Source organism: Anastrepha obliqua, chromosome 5 (assembly GCF_027943255.1).
Source record: "Anastrepha obliqua isolate idAnaObli1 chromosome 5, idAnaObli1_1.0, whole genome shotgun sequence".
Lineage (NCBI taxonomy): Eukaryota > Metazoa > Arthropoda > Insecta > Diptera > Tephritidae > Anastrepha > Anastrepha obliqua.
In genome coordinates, this window is record NC_072896.1 from 102,746,501 (window position 1) to 102,769,622 (window position 23,122).

At 37.3% G+C, this 23,122-nt stretch overlaps 1 protein-coding gene across 1 annotated transcript in view; it reads left to right on the forward strand.

The window, feature by feature from the left end:
- Positions 1 to 10,803, forward strand: part of LOC129249207 (Krueppel-like factor luna) — a 73,828-nt gene extending 63,025 nt beyond the window's left edge. The window contains exon 3 of the mRNA XM_054888889.1: positions 7,483 to 10,803. Coding sequence (XP_054744864.1) covers positions 7,636 to 9,750 — 2,115 coding nt within the window. The 5' untranslated portion in view covers positions 7,483 to 7,635 and the 3' untranslated portion in view covers positions 9,751 to 10,803. The remainder of the gene's footprint in view (positions 1 to 7,482) is intronic.
- The last annotated feature ends 12,319 nt before the right edge of the window (positions 10,804 to 23,122 follow it).

Here is a 23,122-nt window from a genome sequence, read left to right on the forward strand (position 1 = left end):
CCTCAAAGATGGAATTCGTGAGCCTATCGAGGACATAGGGCAGCCCCTTCACAATTCGGTTATGGAAAATTTCATGAAAAGGAAATTGTCCTGTAAGCGTGGTCGTGGTGGTCATTTGTCTGATGTTATTTTCCACTATTAATTCTTTATAATGAAACAAACATCCGATCATTTATATTAAAAAAAAGCTTTTTTTGGATATCAAAACAACATCTGTTATTGGAAAACCCTCTACAAAGTTTTTTTATTTAAAGCAGTAACAATTACAAAAACTTAGGAAAGTAAAATATTAAAAGTAAGAGTTCAAAGTTTTAGCAAATTTATATTTCGCTAAACAAAAAAAAAATTATATGAAAATGGAGATCTTATCAAAAAAAAATTATTTAAAAATATTAAAAAGAATCGAAGATATTTCACTTTATATTCCCAATTTTTCCCAAAAATTTTCATAAAATTTTTCCCAGATTTTTTTAAGCACATTTTATTCTAAAAAATTAAAAAAAATCAAATGATTCAAAAAAAAATTGTTTTTCCAATGTTTCCCAAAAATGTTGCCCATATTTTTTAAATATATTTTATTTTAAGTATATTTTATTCTAAAAGTAAAGAGTGGTTAAATTTCAAGAGCCGATGTTGAATGTGAACCACACCTAAACGTCAAGTTTTTTCTGCATTTCATTTGACATTTTTTAGTTTCAGACTAACTCAATTTGAATCATGGAAAGATACACAATCGAGCAACGCGTTAAAGTTATTCAAGCTCATTATGAAAACGGGCGTTCAAATCAAAATGCATATCGCGCACTTCGTGAAGAAAATCATCTTCAGTGATGAGGCACATTTTCACCTCAGTGGATTCGTCAATAAGCAGAATTGCCGCATTTGCGCGAGTGATAATCCAAGAGTGATTGCTGAAAACCCAATGAACCCACAAAGAGTAACTGTGTGGTGCGGTTTATGGACGGCAGCATCATTGGGCCGTATTTTTTCCAAAATCAGGCCGGTCAGGCAGTTACTGTGAATAGTGTTCGCTATCGTGAGATGATAACGAATTTTTTATGGCCCGAATTGGAAGATATGGATGTGGACGATATGTGGTTTCAACAGGACGGTGCCACTTGTCACACAGCTAACGAAACAATGGCTCTTTTGCGCGAAAAATTTGATGGCCGATTAATCTCACGTCGTGGCGATGTCAATTGGCCGCCAAGATCATGTGATTTGACACCGTTGGACTTCTTTTTTTGAGATTATTTGAAAGAAAAGATGTACATCGATAAGCCAGCAACAATTCAAGAGCTAAAGGATGAGATAATTCGGAACATTAACGGCATAGAACCTCAATTATGCCTCAGCGTCATCGAAAGTTTGGACCATCGGATGGAGGTGTGCCGCCGAGGCCGAGGCGGTCATTTGGCCGATATTTTGTTCCATACGTAATTGAACTATACCAATATTATCATAATAAAGAGAAATTACAGTAATTTGCTAAAAAAAATGTAATTTAATTAAAATCAACACGGGCGCTTGAAGCTTAACCACACTTTATATTTTATTCTAAAAATGTTTAAAAATGTTAAAAAGAACCGAAGATAAATATTACGTGTCACTTTAAAAACTCCACACCAAAATTGTCAACTTTAAATAAATAACTAATAATGAAATTTATAATTGTTTTTTAATATTTTCAGTTCACTTCTTATTACACTCAAGCCTCAAAATAGATCAATTTTCAGAAAAATTTACGATAATGTCCAAAATACTTGGATCACGTAACATTGAATCGCTCAGTTCTCATGTGTCAAGTGTACAGGAAACACCCTGAGCTTATCAATGTTACCAAATTTTTATAGGAGTGGTTAAACAAGTACAGTAGGAATAGTTAATAAGTGGCTGCTAACTTTTCCTATCATGCCCTCCCGGTGATGTCTCTGCTTAAAATTGCCACATTTTTTGGTTACAGTGCAGTTTTCTCAATATTACTGCAAGGAAGTAGTTTTGCCGCGGCTAAATTTTATGAAAGCTAGAATTTGATTCCTTTTGCGTTAGCAACAATACCAGCTATCACACGCTAATCAACCAGCTAGTTCGCCTTCCTGCAAAAACTACTACTCCATTTAACGCAAATAAAGTATCTAAAGTAAAGTATCTAATTTAATTTTTTTAAAATTCGTTTGCTAAAGCACACAATTCGTGAGCAGAATTCACTTCACTTTCAAACTACCCGCCAATCAACGCACTTTTGTCAAACGCTACATTTTGCGTTCGAACGATCGAGGTTGTCGATCACGTCACCACACTAAGTGAAAGCAGTTTAGAGCCGCGCCCACAAATACAGCAACAACAATATCCACCACAACCATCATCCATTCATCTCCAAGCACACTCGTTAATACGAATATGGAAAATTGAATCACATACAACAACATCATCGTACAATTGACGGAAGCAATTTTGCTCAAGCGATCAGTAACAAAAGCTATTTCTTATTTCTAAGCACCTTGCTACACTCATACCTGTGTATACTCGTCTATGCACATGGGTTCATAAAAATAAATATGAATAAAAAGTACGGGCATTACAAATTAAGAAGCTTGAAGCGACAAATATTATGAGAGTCAATAAATAAATGTGGAGTCTATACGAGTATATGTTTGTGTGTACATATAATTTTTTGGGAGCACTCTAGTAGCAGATACAAGTACGAATATCAGTGTTAGCTTATGAGCTTTTATATGAGCAGATAAATTAGTATTTGGTGAAGTAAAAAGTTCTGAGCGATTTTTACATTTTTTTACTTTTTGACGATTAAATTAATATGGTTAGGATTATCAGATTTATATCAAAATTTGTTGCAGCTGATTTGCATTTCTTGAGCCTATACCTATATAATTTTATTGATATGGAGAACGCTTTCCAACACGAGCAATTAGGCACCATATCTCACAACATTCAAACCGACTTACAGAAATATTGAAAGAAATGAGTTCGGGAGATAAGCTGTGAGTGAGTATGAAGAAGGAAAAAGCATGACGAAAATACACCTAGGTAATGATAATAATGGAGTCCCTTTGCGCTAATGCAAGCGCATATCAAAAAATATCAAAATGTCTTCTTAGCCCCAATATCTCAGCTGCATTTTAGTTATATGTATAGGGTTTTCCAATAACAGGTGTTATGAATGAATGGATGGCGCTATCGAGAGATGATCAATGATTTTTTATGGCCGGAGTTGGATGGTATTGATCTGGACAACGTTTATTTTCAACAAGACGGCGCTACGTGCGTCACAAGCAACGAAACCATTGATCTTTTACGCGAAAAGTTTCCGGACCGTGTTATCTCTCAAAGAGGTGATCAAAATTGGCCACCGAAATCTTGTGATTTAACACCTTGTGACTTTTCACTTTGGGACCATGCGAAGGAAAAGGTCTACACCAACAGCCCAGGGTTGATTCAAGACCTCAAAGATGGAATTCGTGAGGCTATCGAGGACATAAGGCTGCCACTTTGCAATTCGATTGTGGAAAATTTCATGAAAAGGATATTGTCCTGTAAGCGTGGTCGTAGTGGTCATGTGCTTGATGTTATTTTCCACTATTAACGGCATACCTTCCTCTTTATAATGAAGTAAACATCCGATCATTTATATTAAAAAGTAGAATTTTTCTTTGAATATCAAAATAACACCTGTTATTGGAAAACCCTTTACTTCCTTTACATGGAATCCAACGTCAAGATATAGAGTAAATTTCTAGATTGAGACTAAATTTCTTTCACAAAAACGTAAAGCCCTACATGTCTTATACCTATTCTCTGCATTATAGTTGTAATGGCGGAATGGCTTTTGGAACGTCCGAGATAAAGGTATCTGCATTGCTGAAATTTTGGTTTCACCGAGACGATGCGAAAGCGAAAAAAAGCAATAGAAATGGGAATACAGATATGAATACAAATACGAATACGAATACGAATACGAATACGAATACGAATACGAATATGAATTCTAATAAGATTAAGAGTGCAGATACGATTATAAATACCAATAAGGATATGAGTAGGAATATGAATATAAATACAAATTCGAATATGAATACAAATTCGAATATGAGTAGGAATATGAATAATAATAAGAATACGAGAACAAATACAAATACGAACGCTAATTAAATCATTTTCATAAATTTCTCCACTCCTTCAGATGTATTTTTTTATAAAAAATAAGCATTGGTTTTTATATTAATATATAAATATATAAATATATGAGTCAAATCGGACCCACATCAAGCTACATTGAAACTTTCAATAAAGCAATGCCCGATAGTAACTTTCAAATCGGATATGCAGGCGATATTGCAGCAGTCATCACGGCACGAAACCCTGAAGAAGTTCACAGAAAACTTAACCATGTCATGGCATGGACATAAGCGTGGCTTGATTCGGTGGCCTCAATTTAGCTATAGAGAAAACGGAGCTAATACTTCTAACCAACGTTAGAAGTTAGCATGAAAATTTGCTCAAATACGCTAACCACAAAAAAGGTTCTAAATTACCTAGGTATTAGACTGAACCCAAGACTAACTAAATGAGCCCAAATAAAATACGCAACGGAGAAATCCGCTAAGATTGGACAACTAGCAAGTACAGCACTCAGACAACATTAAGTCCATTGTACTGCACTTGGGTTCTTTTTTAAATTTTCTTTAAATCTACTCGACCTCCGAAGAAATCTGAGTAGATCTTGTAATGTCAAGGAGCAAAAGTGGTCGCTTCTTAACACAAAGACCTCAAGCCTGATTCGAGCGAAAGCCGGGCGGACGCACAGAAAGTGGTCCGCTGTCTGATTCTCCTCTCCACATTATGGGCAGAGTGCACTGTCTAGTCGCCCATAGAAAGTGACCCGTCATAAGTCCAATCAGCTGCCAACATTCCCTTCTGCTTAATGGCAGGAGCATTTGTGACAATCTCTCAGCCTGCCAGGCTCACTTGTGGGTTAAAGTAACCCGTTTGCTAACCGTGGCTTTGATGGCTGCAGAAAGGAGTGGCTGAACGGGCTCCGTGCCATCGTAGCTAAATAGACAGAGATCTCGTTACACATGATACCTATGTGCCGCGGGACCCATGTTAGCATCTACCGACACGGTTAGCCTGGATTTACAGGATTCAACCACCCTTGAGGTGGTTGGAAGGCTGTCTAAGGCCATGAACGTAGCTTCGCTGTCACTGCAGACACATACATCTGTTTTCTACAACAAAGTTCATCGCTTCTTGAACAGCATTTCTACTAAATAAACTGATGGCAAACATTGGGGACCAACCCAAAGGAAACGGGAAATAATGATGGCTACCACGCTCTCCGTTCTCTTATATGGAGCTGAACTGTGGCCAAATGCGCTAAAGACAAATCATCGGTGTAAGCTCCTGGCATCGAACGAACGACAGCTCTGAGAGTTGTGTCTGACTACCGCACAGTATCAGGGCCAGCAATTCAAGTGATAAGTGTTCAACACCTATAGTTTTACTAGTCTTTAAGAGGAAAAAGTTGTGGACATTAAAGAACGAGAGAATGGAAGAAGGAGTTAGCAAACCTGTAGCGCGCGAAAGAAAGGACGAAACGATAAGATTACGGCAAGACCGCTGGAGAAACGAAACACACGGCAGGTGGACGGCTAGGTTAATACAAGACGTCGCTACATGGTACAGCAGGAACTTGGAACTAAATTTGTATACAACCCAAATGCTTTCGGAACACGAAACACACCTTTTTCCAATGCGCGCATAGAGAACAAGAACGCCAAACGCTCGAGAATGCAATCGGTCACATAACCACTGAAAATCGAATCCACAAGATGCTAGACAATGCGAAAACGTGGGATATCATCAGAGATTACGCGGTGAAAATGCTCCGGATGGAAAAGCGGAACCTGTACAGAAGTATAGACCTTGTAATGAGAAGAAGTAACTGAAGCAATGCGAGTGCGGTTCCAAATAAAGGGGAGTTTTTTAGTCTCCGGACGTACCGTTGCTGCGACGGCAGCTTTGATGATGCATGAGACATTTTCAACCTCCTCGTCTGCAAAATAAATCGATCCATAAATATTTTTTTTACAAATATCTAAAATCCAGCACCAGCCGAGCGATTATATTAAGCTTAAAACTATCCAGGCATCTACAAATACACAGCAAAATTTAATGGCAACCAAACGATTAGTGCCATAACCCTACATGAAGAACAAAAACCAAGCAAAGGGGAAAAGATATTCGCTTTTACAGGGTGTCCCAAAATATGTATACACACTCACCATCCTTGCATTTCCACCACGTTCTCACACTTATGGTAGCACTTTAAAATAAATTTACGTTTTTCAAAATGTGGTCTTTAATCAGCCAATATCTTGAATAGGTTGTATCTAGAAAAATAGATAATTTGCGTGTCAAGTTCCCTAATCGTGTTTTCAGCCATCTCGACGATGTCAATTAGCCACCTCGTATGTAGCTGCAATTTGACGCCGTTAGACTTTTTTGTGGTGTGTCATGATCGATGCTATGCGAATCAGCCGGTGAGGATTCAGGATCTTAAGGTGAATATCGAGCAAGTCATTTGTAAGATAGGCTAATAAACAGTCACCAGGGTTTTGGTAAACTGAAATGGAACAGGAAAATGCGAAGCCCGCCAATTCAACCACTTAAATAAAATCATGTTCCATAAATAATGAGAATATTTGCTCTTATTTGCGAATAAAGCAATGATTTTTGTGGTTTTTTTTAAGAAATATGGAGCACTCTGTATGTACATTTTTACGAGTAGCAGTAGTTTCTCAAAAAATACTAAAGCCTTCTGAAAATGTTTGTATCTGCATGTGGGTAAATCTGTTTCTGCAATCATAACTTTTAATAATATAATAATAATAAAAAATTGAATCTTTTTCCTACTTTTTTCATATAAAATATTATGCAATGTTTATATTTATACATTCTATGTACTCAAAATATTTGGAACATACAGAAACACATTTGTTCAAACTGAAACATGAGGCATTGGCAGAAATATCTATAATTTCATCGCATTCTTCGAGTAGAAAAATTATTCCGTCCACGGCTTATGGAAACCCAAAATTCAACCTCTACACTTTAAATGTTTACTCACCTCTTATAGATATAACTAAACATACAAAAAGTACTGCTTTCAATAGTACACTGTTGTTTTTGTTGTCACTTTGTTATTTTCTATTTGATAGCCGAGGTGTGCATAAGAATGTACATATGTATTTAGCTTTCGAAACATAATCTGTATTTTTCCATTAGCTTCCGAATATTTGATTTATAGAGAGAATATTAGTCGAGATTAGTTCGTTTGCTACTTTTTTTACTACTTCTTTACAAAATATTGAAAATTATTTAATTAAAAAAACAGATTTTACTGAATTTGGTATAAGATTGATTTTACAACAATATTTGTTTGCTTGCTCTCTTTCATTTCAGCCATTCCCAGATTTGATTAGTTCCAACAATATCTATGCGCCACACAATTCGACGCTCAACAGTTAGTGTCATGACTTTGAGTAGCGTCCGCAAGCACAAAAGTTTTACCCGTAAGCTAGCAACAAATTCACTACACAACGAAATTCGCCAGTGATGAGAGAGAAGGACCACTCACCAAGAAAAATGCTGCCCAGCCCTAAGCAAGGGTGCGTTTATCCATTGTTAGGCCTTGTGCCCACCACTACATATGCATCACAAGTACCTTATGATCTGTCGGTGACGGCTGCGCGCACCTCATCAGCGGCCACAAGCACGTCACCACTCTCGCTCACAATATCCGCCTTAAGTCAAAGCCACAAAGAAGCAAAAACACGCAAACGTTGCAGCAGTTACGATCAGCCGCTCGACTTACGACTAGCGCACAAAAAGCACGACGGCTCAAGCGCAAGTGGCGCTTCCTCGCCGCTGGAAGACGAGAACAGCAATCTTATATACAGTGGCACAAACTACAATAACAATACAAACTGTCACACCACAGCCAAAAGCGATGCGTCGCCTAGTAGTCATAGCAGCCACAGTACGCACACGCCGTCCCAAAGTGCGCGAACATTCAATTGTCGCGCACAACGCGAAGCATCGCCGGCGGACAATAGCTGTGAAAAAGAGCTCAATAACAACAATCTGCCGTCTTTGTGTCATGATGCGATTGCCGCTAATCTGGATAGTTTGAGCGCCAAACATAAGCAACGTTTGCGCACGCAAAAGTCCGATTTGGGTGTGGCATGCTTGCGCATCACGGAGTCATTGCATTTGAACGCCGCCGCCGCAGCAGCGGCTGCTGATCGATTGCCATTTGTCTCGTCTGCCTTGCATCCAACATTATTGGAGGCGATGGCTAAGGCCATACCACTACCCTATCGTAACCCATTCGTGCTGCCTCGTCCACCTACCGCGAGTTCCTTTCCCTTTCTGCAACCACCTATGCAAAAGGATATGCTTCCCAATGCCTTACAGCTACAACAAACCACGGCCAATGATGCGCAACTGGAATTTCACTATGATGGCGGAGGCAATCGCAATACTTTGCAGGATGCGCTAACGCACCCACATGTGGGCGCGAATATGAACACCACCGCAAATAAGGCATTGAGTTCTGGCGGTGGCAATGGTGGTGGTGGCGGGACGCCGAAGCATCTGCAGCAACACACCAGCCAGCAGCAGTTAAATCATCATGCGCGTCAGCAGCAACTTAGTGCTACCAGTAGTGGTGGTCGGGCAACGCTAACTTCAGATGGTGTGGTTGTGCACCACAACACCAAGAAGTCGACGTCCACGTCACGTGCTGGCTTGAACGCAAATACGGCAAACAACCCCGCAACGACGCAGTACAAAAGCAAAGATCGCTACACTTGTAAATTCTGCGGCAAGGTCTTTCCGCGCTCCGCCAATCTAACTCGCCACCTACGCACGCACACCGGTGAGCAGCCGTATAAGTGCAAATACTGTGAACGTTCCTTCAGCATATCCTCGAATCTGCAGCGTCACGTGCGCAATATACACAACAAAGAGCGACCCTTCAAATGCGAAATCTGTGAACGTTGCTTTGGCCAGCAGACCAATTTAGATCGTCATTTGAAGAAGCATGAAAGCGATGCCGTGTCATTAGGTTTGGGCATGAATGAGCGAATACGCGGCCTGCGTCGTGGTGGCTACTGCGATAATCCTACAGAAGAGTCCTACTTTGAAGAGATACGTTCCTTTATGGGCAAAGTGACACAGTTGCCACTCTCCAGCGCAGCTGCGACCGTAGGCCTGCCAACGTCACACGCAGCGACCGCCAGCAATCAAGCAATTGCGCCCAAGTCGCCATCAACACGCAGCTCTACGTCAAGCAGTTCCGATCGTGAATCGTCAACTAGTGGAGGAGGTTTGCAAATTGTACAGAACGAATTCAATTTAGAGCCGGAAGCGGAGGTCGATGCCGTTGCCGATTCACAGTTGGACGCGGATAACGGAGTAGCGGATATGGCAAGAGAAACTAGCGCCGAGGCGGATGTCGATACGACACCAGTAAAAAAATGTCAAGATGATGACGAAACAGCAGCCACAGAGTCAATTAGAACAGCCACAATAAAACAAACGACAAAAAGAAGCATTTCCCAAAGCGCGCGGCAGTCAGGCGACAAGAGTGTATACTTTTCACAGCCGGAAGTGTGTATCAAGCGTGACAGCAGCAACAGTAGTGGCAGTCCGTTATGCGCTACCTGACCTGGCTGCCAGCCGGTTCACCCACAATGCCTGCGCCAATACTTTTGTAGTGGATTTTATTGTAAAAAAAAGAATATAACTATTTTTTGCGCATTCCAATGTACAGTTACATATGTAGATATAAACCTCCAGGGTGTTCATGCAATTAGGTGCATATGTATGTGAACAAGAAATGCGTGAACTCGTTTTAATTTATTCTAAATTTTATCTAATTTGATAGCAAACAAACAGCTGTTAATAGAAAGGGAGAATGATTTTGGGCATCAACACTAAATTTATATCGCCGAAATACTTGCAAATCGATTATAAGAGAACCAATGTTAAATCAGCCTGCCGCTTTTCATGAAAAATTAAATGTTTTTAGAGAGTAGCAAATATTGCATATTGTTAGGCGCACAAATCTTCAAATCCTTTTTCGTATTTTCGCAGTAAAGATTTGATGATAGAAAGTTGTATATTGCACTAGAGATACCGTAAAGGCGAAAATACATAGAGCTATGAACACATACATGCAAACATACATGCATATGAATGCGTGCATGCCTTTGTATGAACACCACATAAATACTTGTATGTATTAAACTAAATACTATTTAGAACCACACAAATCTTCTGTGTAAATGTTCATTAACTACCTACACAAATATATATATTTTACTCATACGTTTATATATGTATGTATTAGTTGTATAAGCACATTTTGTATATGAATTTTGTATTTAAAGTATGTGAAGCAGTTTATACTTATGCACATATGTACGTATACTTACTCCTACATTCACGTACATACATATGTACATGCACCATATGTAGGTAAACCAACTATTTTAGGTTATGTAGTTACTCGTTTCATTGCGTAGAATATAAACGAACATATTTGGTGTATCTAGCCCGTGCAAACACTCAGCCAACAACAACCTATTTCTTATTTGTTAAGCTAAATGTATAGGTTAATGAACGTTGACAAATGCTTACCAATTTTTTTGTTAAAGTAGTTTTTCTTTTATTTTTATGTTAAGTACGTTTTATTAGTCTGTTAAAAAGAAATTTATAAAATTGCCAGTGAATAAAGCAATACAGTTGAAGAATTAAAGTTGTGTATTAATTTTATATGGAAATACGATAGGAGAGGCAATCAAAAAGTAATGTTAATCAATATACATACGTATTTACATGTATGTGTAAACACTCGTGCTCACAAGGCGACATATTCAAAGTCCATTTTTTTAATTCTTTTATGAAAACATAGTTCATATTACAGCGAAAACCATATAATTCAAATTTTTAAATTTTGCAAAAAATAAAAAATAAAAATTTTAAATCTTTTATCGAAAGTTCAAACTTTTGGACAGCATTTTTGGAATATTCGAAATATGCAGTTTTTCATACCATTACATTTTGGGATTATGTTGCACACTTAACTTTTTTCTATAATATTTTTTATAAAAATCTAGTTCTTCCTTTCAAGCTTTTAATAGAATTAAAAAAAAAAATTGTTTAATATTTACCATAAGTTCTAACTTTAATTTCTAATAAAAATGTAGTTCATACTACATCTAATTCAAAGTTTCAAACTTTGTAAAAAATTAAAAACAAACTTAAAAAATGTGATGTAACACAAACTTTTTAGGCAGAATTTTTAGAAAAATTTTAAATATGCAATTTTTTAGCCATTTTTTCTAAAAATGTAGTTCTTACTACATCAAAAACCATATAATTCAAAGTTTGAAACTTTGTGAAAAATTAACAAAACAAAAGCTTTAAAAATATGTAACATCAAACTTTTTAATCAAATATTTAAAAAACTCCCAGATATGTAGTTTTGTAGACATAAAATTTTAATGCAATGTTGCAAAGTACATTTTTTTATTTTTTTGTTATAAAAATGTAATTCTTATCACAGTAAAAACCATATAATTAAAAGGTTCAAATTTTACAAAAAGGTAAAAACATAAAAAATAAAAATTTTTATTAAAAAATTTTATCAAAATTTCAAAATTTGTTGGCAGAATTTTTAAATAATTCTAGATATGCAGTTTTGTAAACAAAGTTAATTTTTTTTTTAATTTTTTATCAAAATTTCAAACTTTTTAGACGGAATTCTATATTAGAAAAATTGTATGCAGGTTTGCAAGCCATTAAATTTTTGCATAATATTGCGAAGTTAATTTTATTCTATTTTTTTATTAAAATGGTAATTCTTACTAGAGCAAAAATCATATAAATAACTCAACGTTCCAGCTAAAAAAAAATTTTAATTTTTATCAAAATTTCAAGCGTTTTAGAAAAATCTGTGTATGCAGTTCTTTAGCCCATTAAGTTTCGGTCAAGAATTGCTGAGCTTGTTTTTTTTTTATAAAACATAGCCCATACTACAGCAAAACTCATTTAATTGAATGTTCCAAGCCGTGTAAGAAATTGCAAAAAAAGTTTTATTTGAATCACATTTTTTAAAACGATTCTGTGTATGCAGTTTTGTGGACCATTAAATTTTGGCATAATATTGTGCCAGTTTAAAGTGGTTTAAATCTCACGTTGATTCCCGATAACACTAGTTTCCGAATTTTCACTTTCAAAAATGGTCCTCGACCAAAAAGCGTTTTTTAGACTAATTTGTTGAGCGACTACTGCATCTTCGTGAAGAGTCCATGCAACATAAAAGAAGAAGTTTGAGAGTAAAAGCGTATTTTCGACCTCAAACATAGCCAAGTCAAAAGCTGCTACTTTATGGGTCATAACTTCTACAATTTTTCGTCGATTCATACAAACTTAGGCTAGGTGACAAAATTGTCTTTCAGAAAACCTATCTTATGTCGATAAAAAAAAAATTTTTCGTTCCAGAAAAAAGTTAATAAACTTTGATAATTTAGTAAAAAACGTCAAATATGCCTTTTTTTAACTTTCAACAGCTGTTTTGCGAAAACTACGACTTCCATTGACACGAATTATATATTGCCATGTGTGCCTTTCGAAATTTATGCACTTCAATGGCGCGCACTGTTTTCGAGATTGCAGATAATAACTGCACTATTGCCCGTTCTTTGAAAAAATAAAATTCATTTTTGGTTTCAGCGACCTCAAATTAGTTTAAAAAACGCTTTTTAGTCGAGAACCATTTTTGGTGTAAACTAGTGTAATTTGTTTTAGTGACGGTATTATGCATTTTCTGTCACATACAAGTAGTGATCGTTCGATATCAACTTTGAATTTGAATTGAATTTGAAAAGGTCGAGCCAAGGGGCACCAGGAGATTTGGTGGCTCCTAAAACACTCAGGCTAAAGAGCCCATTGCATTTAAAGCTCTGGAAAGGGGGTAGATAGTCAAGGAGGGAAGGAGAAAAGTATCAGAGAAAGATATAGGAAAGAATAGAGACAGAGATAGAGATAGTTAGTCCTGTGAGAATTTTCCAGATTCTTTGGCAAATCTGTAAATATCCTCCAGTTTTAGAGAACGAATATTACTCATTCTCATGACATCGGAACCTTATACTCGTAGCCTTGCTCTAGCAAAGGCAGGACACTCACAGAGAAAGTGCTCCTCCAAGCATGACAGGCATACCGGGTTCTCGATGATTCCAATGGTGGTCATATGCTGACCCCATGGGTTGTGTCCTGTAATGATGCCGACCATCAACCGAATATCTTTCCTTCTAAGTTTTAGTAGAAAGTTTGACAGTTTTCTGTTCGGACTTGTCACAAAACACTTTCCAGTTCTGCAGCGTTCCAGACCGGACCATCGCTCTTTATGTAGATATGTAGATTGCCTACATAATCGCTGATCCAATTCTTGATTCCTGCGGAACTGAATCCGATTATTGGCTCTGGCCCCTGTGGGGGCACCGCTGAGCCACGGTTGGCCAATTAGTCGGCAATTTCGTTTCCTTGAACACCTGAGTGTCCCGGAACCCATATATGTACGAGCCTGTTTTGTCTTGCGACAGAATTAAGCTTCTTCTTACATTCTTGAACAATCCTTGAGTTTTGCTTCGCGTTCTCCAGGGCCTTCAATGCAGCCTGAGTGTCACTGAAGACTCCAATCTGTTTCCCGCTCCATCTCCTATCGATTATCCATTCGGCTACTTTCAGGATGGCAAAAACTTCTGTTTGGAAAACAGTTGCCATTTCCCCATAGCATAGTGATACTTATTACTATCGTTTAAGTACCATCCGGCTCCAGACCCTATTTCATTCTTGGACCCATCGGTAAAGAAAATATCCGTCAAACCTCCCTGCATGCATTCTGGATTGCTCCATTGCTCACGCAATGGAAATCTAACATCAAATTTCCTTCCAAATGAAACTGTGGGTATCAGGTCATCTTTAGGTGCCAAAAACAGTGGATACTGCTCCGACAGCAACTTAAAGATTTCTCTGTGTCCCGAAGTTCCATCTTCGTGCCAGAAACCATATTTATGGAGTCTACACGTTGCTTTTATTGCTTCCTGTTGTATCTTAAGATCCAGGGGGAGCAAATCAAGCATAGCATTTAGGGCATCACCAGAGGTTGTACTCATGGCACCCGTGATGCATAAACATACACTTCTTTGCAGCCTGTATAGTTCCCGGATTGTGGACTTAACCATGCTCCGATATCAACTTACTTTTACATGTTTTTGGTAAAGGATCAAAGTACAGAGTACTGAACAAATATCGGAAAAAAATAACGCGTATATTCAAATATCGAGTAAGAAATTTGAATAATGAAAATCAGAATTTTTTTTTTTTAATTTTTATTATTGAACGGAAACCCTTTTCAGGTTTTTACAAAGGAAAATACACAAAAAGTTGCATTTTTACAACTAGCATAACATTTTGAGCAAAAAAATGAAATGCGTAAAACAATTTTTTCTTGATAGGCAGTTTCTTTTCTGTGCAGTTATATAAATATTCCCTTCTTTCGAGAAAAGTCTTTCGTATATTTATTTACATATTTTATATGCCACAAGTTTATTTGAGCAAAATTTTTCAAAGTTTTTCCGAGCGGAAGGTATTGGAGGCATTGCAAATTCTCAGCTTTTCAAAATCAATTACATGCAGAAGTTAAAACAAAAGTAAACACCAAAAAATAACGGTAATTTGAAATTTGCATGGTCTGCTTTGACATGATAAAATGAATTTATGATGAATATAACGCTCATTCAGCGGAGCCATATACCAAATACCGTAAAAAAGTTTCGGTAACAGGCACCAACTCGAAAAAAGTAGCGACTAAAAAAACTACTTACTTCGTGGAAAAAGTATCGAGTATGTACTTGCAAGCGCAGACACCGAGGATTCACCATATACGAGTACAAGTAATGAATACGCGAAATTTTTGTATATGGGGAACAGAAACCCACCAGCAAAAAAAAAACTAGGCAAAAATCTATGCGATTTTGGAGCCACTTTAAACTTACACTTTATTACGCCAATATTCAATCGACAAGAAAACTGCTTACTTATTATTCAACTGAGTATCGCTCCATGTCTAAGTTGGCCAAAGCGTGCAGTACCCATTGTCTGAAAAATAAAATTTGAAAAATTTAGCTTATCATCAATCTTTGCCGTCAAAAATTTACAAACCACAGAAATACACAGTTTTTATGTTATATCTCTGTGGTGTCAAGAATTTTTTAAAAGACTTTTAAATCGGCTAGGCTCATTAAAACAATACCCGCTTATCTTTAATTTTTGATTACCTCTGGTATAAGAAACATTCTAAGGTAAGTACAAATATTTCAACGGTCGATGCGATCAAAAAGTGAGTAACTGTCATCGATATCTGTGTCCAATTTCATGTCTACTATAAATTACCATTCGCTCAATGATGCGCCCGTGCTTTGCGAAGATTTGGAAGTGAACTTTGCAAGTTTAACAAAGTCTAATTTTGTTGAGGAAAGAAGTTTCATTAAATTTTATTTTCAGAATTTTCATTGTAGACGCATTGAGTGCGTTAAGCGAGTGCGCCGACTGCTTGTTTGATGGCAAGACGTACGTCTCAGCTAATGGTATAGCAAAAGGTATACAAAAAACTGATCAAAAAACTAGGATCAAAGGTAGAGAAGTGTTAGATGAGTAGATTTCAGTGAGCATGTGAGGAGGAGCTTAGTGACATGTAGGGTATATTCTCATGCCACACAGATAAAGAGAATGTCATTGTCAACCCTGAATAACTAGGAGTTTAACCTGCTTCGAGTATAAGGGGTCACGGTCGCTATGTTCGAGAAGTGCATTTGTTTACGTTCACTTTGCTTGTTTGACATTTTAATACACGCAAGACTGATGCCACTACTCACGAAGCGAATAGCGAAGTACTGATTAACAATCAGACATATATTTTACTAGCTGAGAAATTCCTACGGGGTACATTTCTTTATATTGTAAGCATGTACGATTTGATGTGTTGTGACAAAACCAAATAAAAGTGCAAATGAAAAAACCATTACCAACTACTGTTATTTGTTCAAGTGTTACTTGGTTTTAATAATATTTGTAAAGATGTATGTAGATCCTTTTCGCAACAACAACAAATAATTTCGTTTGTTTTGTGTATTAAACGGCTTCAAGTGAAATACTGGCGCTAAATTAATCAGCCTATCAGAAGATTCGGCACACTCGCGTATCGGCATCCACGTCACTGTTGACAGTTATGATTTCGAGGTTATAAGATGCTTCGTGTGCTTAGGAAGCAGCATTAACATCGATACCATTGTCAGCCTTGAAATCCAACAAATAATCTCTCTTGCCAACAAGTGCTACCTTGGACTAAGTAGGCAAATGAATAGTAGTAAAGTCCTCGAACAAAACTAACACTTTATAAGGCTCTCATCATGCCCATCCTAACGTATGGCGCAGAAGCTTAGACGACGACAACATCCGATTAGGCGGTCCTTGGAGTGTTTGAGAGAAAGATTCTGCGTAAGATTTTTGAACTTTTACAAGTTGGCGACGGCAAGTAACGCAGGCGATGGAACAATGAGCTGTATGAGCTTTACGACGACATAGACATAGTGCAGCGAATATACATCCATCCAGCAGCTTCTTTGGCTGGGTCATGTCGTCCGAATAGAAACAAACGCTGCGGCTCTGAAAGTATTCGATGCGGTACAAGCTGGTAGTAGCAGAGGAAGAGGAAGGCCTCTTGTAAGTTGGAAAGATCAGATGAACTTGATGAAAGATCATGACTTGGTTCCATTTGGTGTTTCCAGTTGGCGCCGATTAGCACGAGAAGGAAACAACTGGTGCGTATTGTTAATCTCGGCCAAAATGTTGTTAATCGTACCAATCAAGAAGAAGAAGGTTAGAAAATTTACAACTTTTACCAATGGCGTCGTACTCCAATCATATTTGACACTTGTGAACTAGACAGCTGCAGTAGACAAACATACAAGCACTGGAGCGCGTAAAGGTCCCAAGCAATTGAAGGAGGAAGTTGAGTTCTATAAATATAGGCTGAGCCATGTCTTTAGCTAGGATGGGCTCTGAAACCAACTTCTTTGACCCGGAACCCGTTCTGCCTCTTCCTTCTGCAGCCATAAAAGCCACGGTTAGTAAAAGGGTTACTTCACCACAAGCGAGCTTGGCAAGCTACGAGAGGCTGTAAAGGCTTTTGTGTGTAAATGGACAAAGCTGATGTTACCTGACATGTCCGGCCAACTGTCGCAGATCCTCCTGTCGCTAAGCAGAAAGGACTGTAGGCAGCTGGTTGGACTGATGACAGGCCACTTTCTATCGGCGAAGCACATGGAAAAGATAGGCTTCTTAGAGGAGAGGAGGATGAGACTGCAGACCACTTTCTGCGTTTGTCCGGCATTCGCTTGAATCAGGCTTGAGGTTTTGTGAACTGATGTGTTAAAAAGTGACCACCTTGGCTCCTCTATTCAAATTTTTTCGGAGATCGGGTAGATTTAAAGAAAATTAAAAAGAGAACCCGAGCGCAGTGCAATGGACTTAATGTTGTTTGAGTGCTGTAGTTGCTAGTTGTCCCCCCAAAAACAAAACAAAAAGCTGTATGTAGAAAAGAATAGAATAATTTGAGATTCGCACTTGGAGCTATAGATATTTTGTGCCCTCTACTCATCACACTACCTCATCCAAACCTAGTTCCGTAACTAAACCTAAGATGCAACTGGGTTGGGCTGAGTGCATGTACCTTTCTTCTGATTCTACCAGTCCGAGATCTTTACTTCTTCTCGCCATGACATCAGATTCGAGTAGAAAGTGTGTTGCAGTTTCAGGGGACTGATCGCAGAAACAATAACAGTTGGTGGACTATATTCCAAGCCTCATGCAAATTGCTTGAAGACAGCATATATTTCTTAGCCACATACTCTTTGCTTTTAAGCTCTTCCTTGATGATATGTTGTTAATAGCTAGGCCTAGATGGTATGTTTTTCCATGGCAAGGAATGGCTCGGATCCTATTAATCGCGAAGTCACAGCCTTTCTAGCCATTGCATTAGCCGCCTCAAGTCTACGTATTGCCAAAAGTTCTGCAATCGATATGAGCCTGAAGCGATTATGCATTCCTAATAAATTGAATCAAGGACTAGAAATGCACTCAAGGGTCTGTGAGTACTTAAGCTCGTAGGAATATACAGCCTTGAGTGCACATGAGGCTGTCACTCAGAACGGCAAGTTCGGGTATTCCAGAGTTTCATTTGCACATAGACAAATGGTATACACTTCCGCTTAGAAAATGCTGCAAAAACTACCCGCCGATACGGCCAGCTTTGTTTTGGGGCCATAAACCCAAGCGCGTATGCCTTTCGGTGTCTTTAAACCGTCTGTATACCAGTGCAGGGTATACTCTTGAAGTTTTCTTTCATAGATGGTAACCGTATGTAACTAAAGTCATGTTAAAAAATTTGTTATTATTTCTGCATCCAAAATGTGTACGCATTTAAAGTCTTAATCTGAAACTTATTGCAATAAAATTTTCTAATAAACAGATTTTTAATTTTTTCAGTTCGATATTTAAATTTTTTTAGGATTCCAGAACTAATACAAGCTGGTCTCGGGCTTTCCCGGACATGAAAAACATCAAGAACTTGATATTGGCACGCCTAATATCTACCTACGTTCATACATATATAGCTTTGTAGACATAAAAAGTCATCACGATTATTACATTGTGCATAAAAGGCAGACTGGGGCAATCACTGAACGTCTCGAAATTGCCTATTAGAGTCCCCATATTTAATTGTTGTAAATGAAAATTAAATTATATCTAAGTCAAAAGTACAACCGGCAGAATTTTAATGAATTTTAAATTGATAGCACATGATTCACTTTTATATCGTAAGTACATATGCATGTATGTATGTATGTATTTATATAAAAAAACTGTTATTAGAAAGTTTTTTGCTCATTTCACTGGAATATTTTCACATTTTCCGGGTATGTGAGATCCGCTTATAAAAAATTATTTTCAAATGTAAATCACCAATGCTATAAAAATATTTATAAATATATAATATTTAAAAGCCGCTGCATTAGGCCGCCGTAGCCGAATGAATTGGCGCGTGACTACCATTCGGAGTTCAGAGAGAACGTAGGTTCGAATGTCGGTGAAACACCAAAATTAAGAAAAAGTTTTTTCTAATAGCAGTCGCCCCTCGGCAGGCAATGGCAAACCTCCGAGTGTATTTCTGCCATGAAAAAGCTCCTCATACAATAAAAATATCTGCCGTTCGCAGGCGGCTTGAAACTGTAGGTCCCTCCATTTGTGGAACAACATGAAGACAGACACACACCACAAATAGGAGGAGGAGCTCGGCCAAACACCCAAAAAGGGTGTACGCGCCAATTATATATACTATATAATGCATAAATTATATGCGCAAATTAAAAGTAAATTTATTTAAAAGAGAAAATATTTATTAAAACACTAAGCCTTACATTTTTCGTCTATTATTTTTGTATGTATTGCATTAGGATAGTCCACGTTAATATGAGCAAAAAACTGATTTAGGGTGCTCCCATGGTTGTGGTCTTCAGATTTAAAATATCGAAATTTACAATAACAAAAATTCTATATATAAAAAATCAAAATTGTGCGATAATGGAGCAGTAAATTCTAGAAAATTAGAGCAGATGGCAACGACCATCTCAAATTCACCATTTTGCTTCTCAAAACTCATCCAATTTTTTAGTTCTGTTAGCCTTGAATTAGATTTTACTTGGTTTTAAAAGAAACTTAGAGATTGGTACTCAGTACGACGTCTCGATTGCACCAGCCATATTAATTTTTCGTTAAACAAATTTACAATATTTTGTTGTGTCTATATTTTTTACAGTTCGCTTTGAAGCGTTGTCATATCTTTTACATTTTGTACGAAAAATCAATGTGAAGTAATTTTTATCAAAATAAATTAAAAATTTTTTATAAAGATTTTCTCACGGCTCTCTTTGCACTTAGATACTTATCTTAGGAATCTCAAACCTAAAGCTCTCTAACTTTTAAGTTAACTTTAAAGTTAAGTTGAGTTTTGGCTAACTTGGAGACTTGGCTCTTTAAGGCTGATTTATGTAATAGTTTTGCAGACGACTATCAACTTTTTCGCAGAATAGAAAAAAATATGTCTGAAAAAACTGTATTTGCTTTCCCCAAGCCAATATATGGTTTTAATATGAGGATGATCGGATTGGAGGTATTTTTTCAATAGTGTTTTTTTGACAGATCACATGGGACTACTGTCAAACTAAATACATAATTTTTTTCAGTATTCATATTTCAACAACGTTTACGAATCATACAACTGTATTACGAAAGCGACGCTCTAACCAACCTGTGATGTTCAGCGATGAGGCCCATTTTTGGCTTAATGAGAATACCAATAAGCAAAATTGCCATATTTGGACTGAAGAGCAACCCGAACCCATTCAAGAACAGCCATTATATCCACTGAAACCAACAGTTTGACTCGGCTAGTTAGGGACTAGAGAATCATCGGCCCATATTTCTTTAAAGACGAGGCTGGCGTTAAAGTAACTGTGAATGGCGAACGCTATCGCGCTTTGATAAACGACTTTTTGATGCTGGAAATTGAAGCTTGTAATCCACAACATTTGGTTCTAACACGACGGCGTTTCTTGCTATACAGCACTTGAAACAATGGACTTATTGCGTCGTCGTTTCGCTGAGCAATTTATCTCTCGTCTGATCGTGTGATATCACACCTTTGGACTTTAATTTGTGCGGGTATGTAAAGTCTAAATGCTCTGTGGATAATTCAGCTTCAATTGAGGCATTGGAAGCCAACATTACTAAAGTTATTCACGACATGCCGACCGAGGTCCTCCAGCGAGTCATTCAAAATTGATGTTTAGGGATGGCCGAATTACGGCGCAGTTGCGGCCAATATTTGAAAGATACTATCTTTAAAAAATAAATATAATGAATGTTTCTACACAAAAATAATAAAGATTGCCCAATGAATTTGAATTTTCGTTGTTTTATTTCAATGTAAAATCCAATACCTCTAAATTGATCACCCTTCACATACTTCGACATTAGCGCCACACAGGGAGTAATATTTATTATTGGTAAAAAAAGTCCATATCTTGCTGAGATAATTTCTGTACTTAATAGATAGCCGCCGTGACTACCATTCGATTTCAGCGGGTTCAATTCAAAGAAGCAAATAGACAGGCAAATGGTCTTAAACTCCTTACATACTTAAATAAATATATGATGCTTTCCATTTCAATTCAACCGGGCTATTCGGGTCATGTTCTTCGATTTCGATTTAACTGAAATATGTTGCTCTCGATTTGCAAAACTCGATTTTTTTTAGTTATATAAGAAAATTTTTTTTTTAAATGGTCACAACTTAGTCAAAAATGAACCGATGAACCTACACGAGCGACTTCATGTAGAAACAATTGCAAAAAAGTAGTTGAAAATTTTTTATTTAGCAAAAAAGGAAAAAAATTGAAATTTTTTCGAAATTCAATATTTCAAAAAGTGTATTTTTATTTTGTTTATAACTTTTTCCAAATCAAAAGGACATCTCAAATTTAATTGAGCTGAATGCCTAGTAGCTAAAATGCGTTGTTTTTGAGTAATGAATTTTTGAGTAAAAAACCTGTTTCGCACTTTTTGTTTTTTGCAAAATAAAAAATTTTCAACTACCTTTTTGCAATTGTTTCTGCATGAAGTCGCTTGTGTAAGTAATGACGATCATTTTGAACCCAAAATTATTAAAATCGGTTCATTTTTGACTAAGTTATGAGCATTTAAAAAAAAATTTTCTTATATAACTAAAAAAAAATGGAGTTTGAACCGAAAAACAAAATTGCCGATAACTCTTGAAAAAAAATTTTTTCGGGCGAACAAAAAAATACGTGTCTCATTATTTTGACCAGAGAGCAACATATTTCAGTTACATCGAAATCGAAGAACATGACCCGAATAGCCCGGTTGAATTGAAATGGAAAGCATCATATTTATTTATCTCTGGTATTATTTTTAATGTGTAGCTACGACAGTCCTCCAGTTTTTCGGTGGAAACGCTATTTGACCGATGAGTGTGGCATTTGTGTTCACAATTCGAACGAATTTTTGCGCCGTTTAGTAACCACAAATTAATATTTTTTCCCCAATATTCCAGGAACTAAGAAGGAGTCGGGACAGTGGGCTTCGCAAGTTGAATCGAAAACGAAGAATATGAAAAGATGTTGGCTACTATAACCAGACAAAAATCAGTCAATAAGATTCGTTGAGGAAAACGCAGACATAAGCTACATAATGACAAAATTCAATGAATTAAGCTCCGAATTTCTCCCCTTCCCTCATATTATACAAATTTATCTCTCTGGGCGGCCGCCGTAGCGGAACGGGTGCGTGACTACCATTCGGGAGGCCCGGATTCGAAACCCACCGCAGGTCAAATGATAGAAAAAGTGTTTACAGTAGTAATCGCTCCTCGGCAGGTAATGATAAACCTCCGAGTAAAAAAGTTTCCCATAAACCCATCTACCGCTCTGAGTCGACATGAAGTTTCTCCATTTGAAGGTAGCAAGGCATCAAGACGCACACCACAAACTGGAGGAGATGCTCTGCTAAATACCTAATAAAGAATCATTCCCACGACAGTCTGTTCTATGTTACCAGAACGAGTCAGATTCATATCCGGATAAGGACTGTCACTCCAGCAGCATTCCTCCTATGTATGGGAAATGTTTATACTGCTAAATGTTTTCACTTATCTAATTGTATGAATTTTTTTCTGGCAGAAATGTTTTATATTGCTGAAAACATTCGCCTTATGGAGCGTAGTAGCGTGCGCCTGCTTCAAAATGAGCTCACCGATTATCTCTGGCTTCTTTCACAATAGTTCTGCTACTACTTCTAACTCTTTGCAATGAAACGTCCCTTCTTAGCACGAATG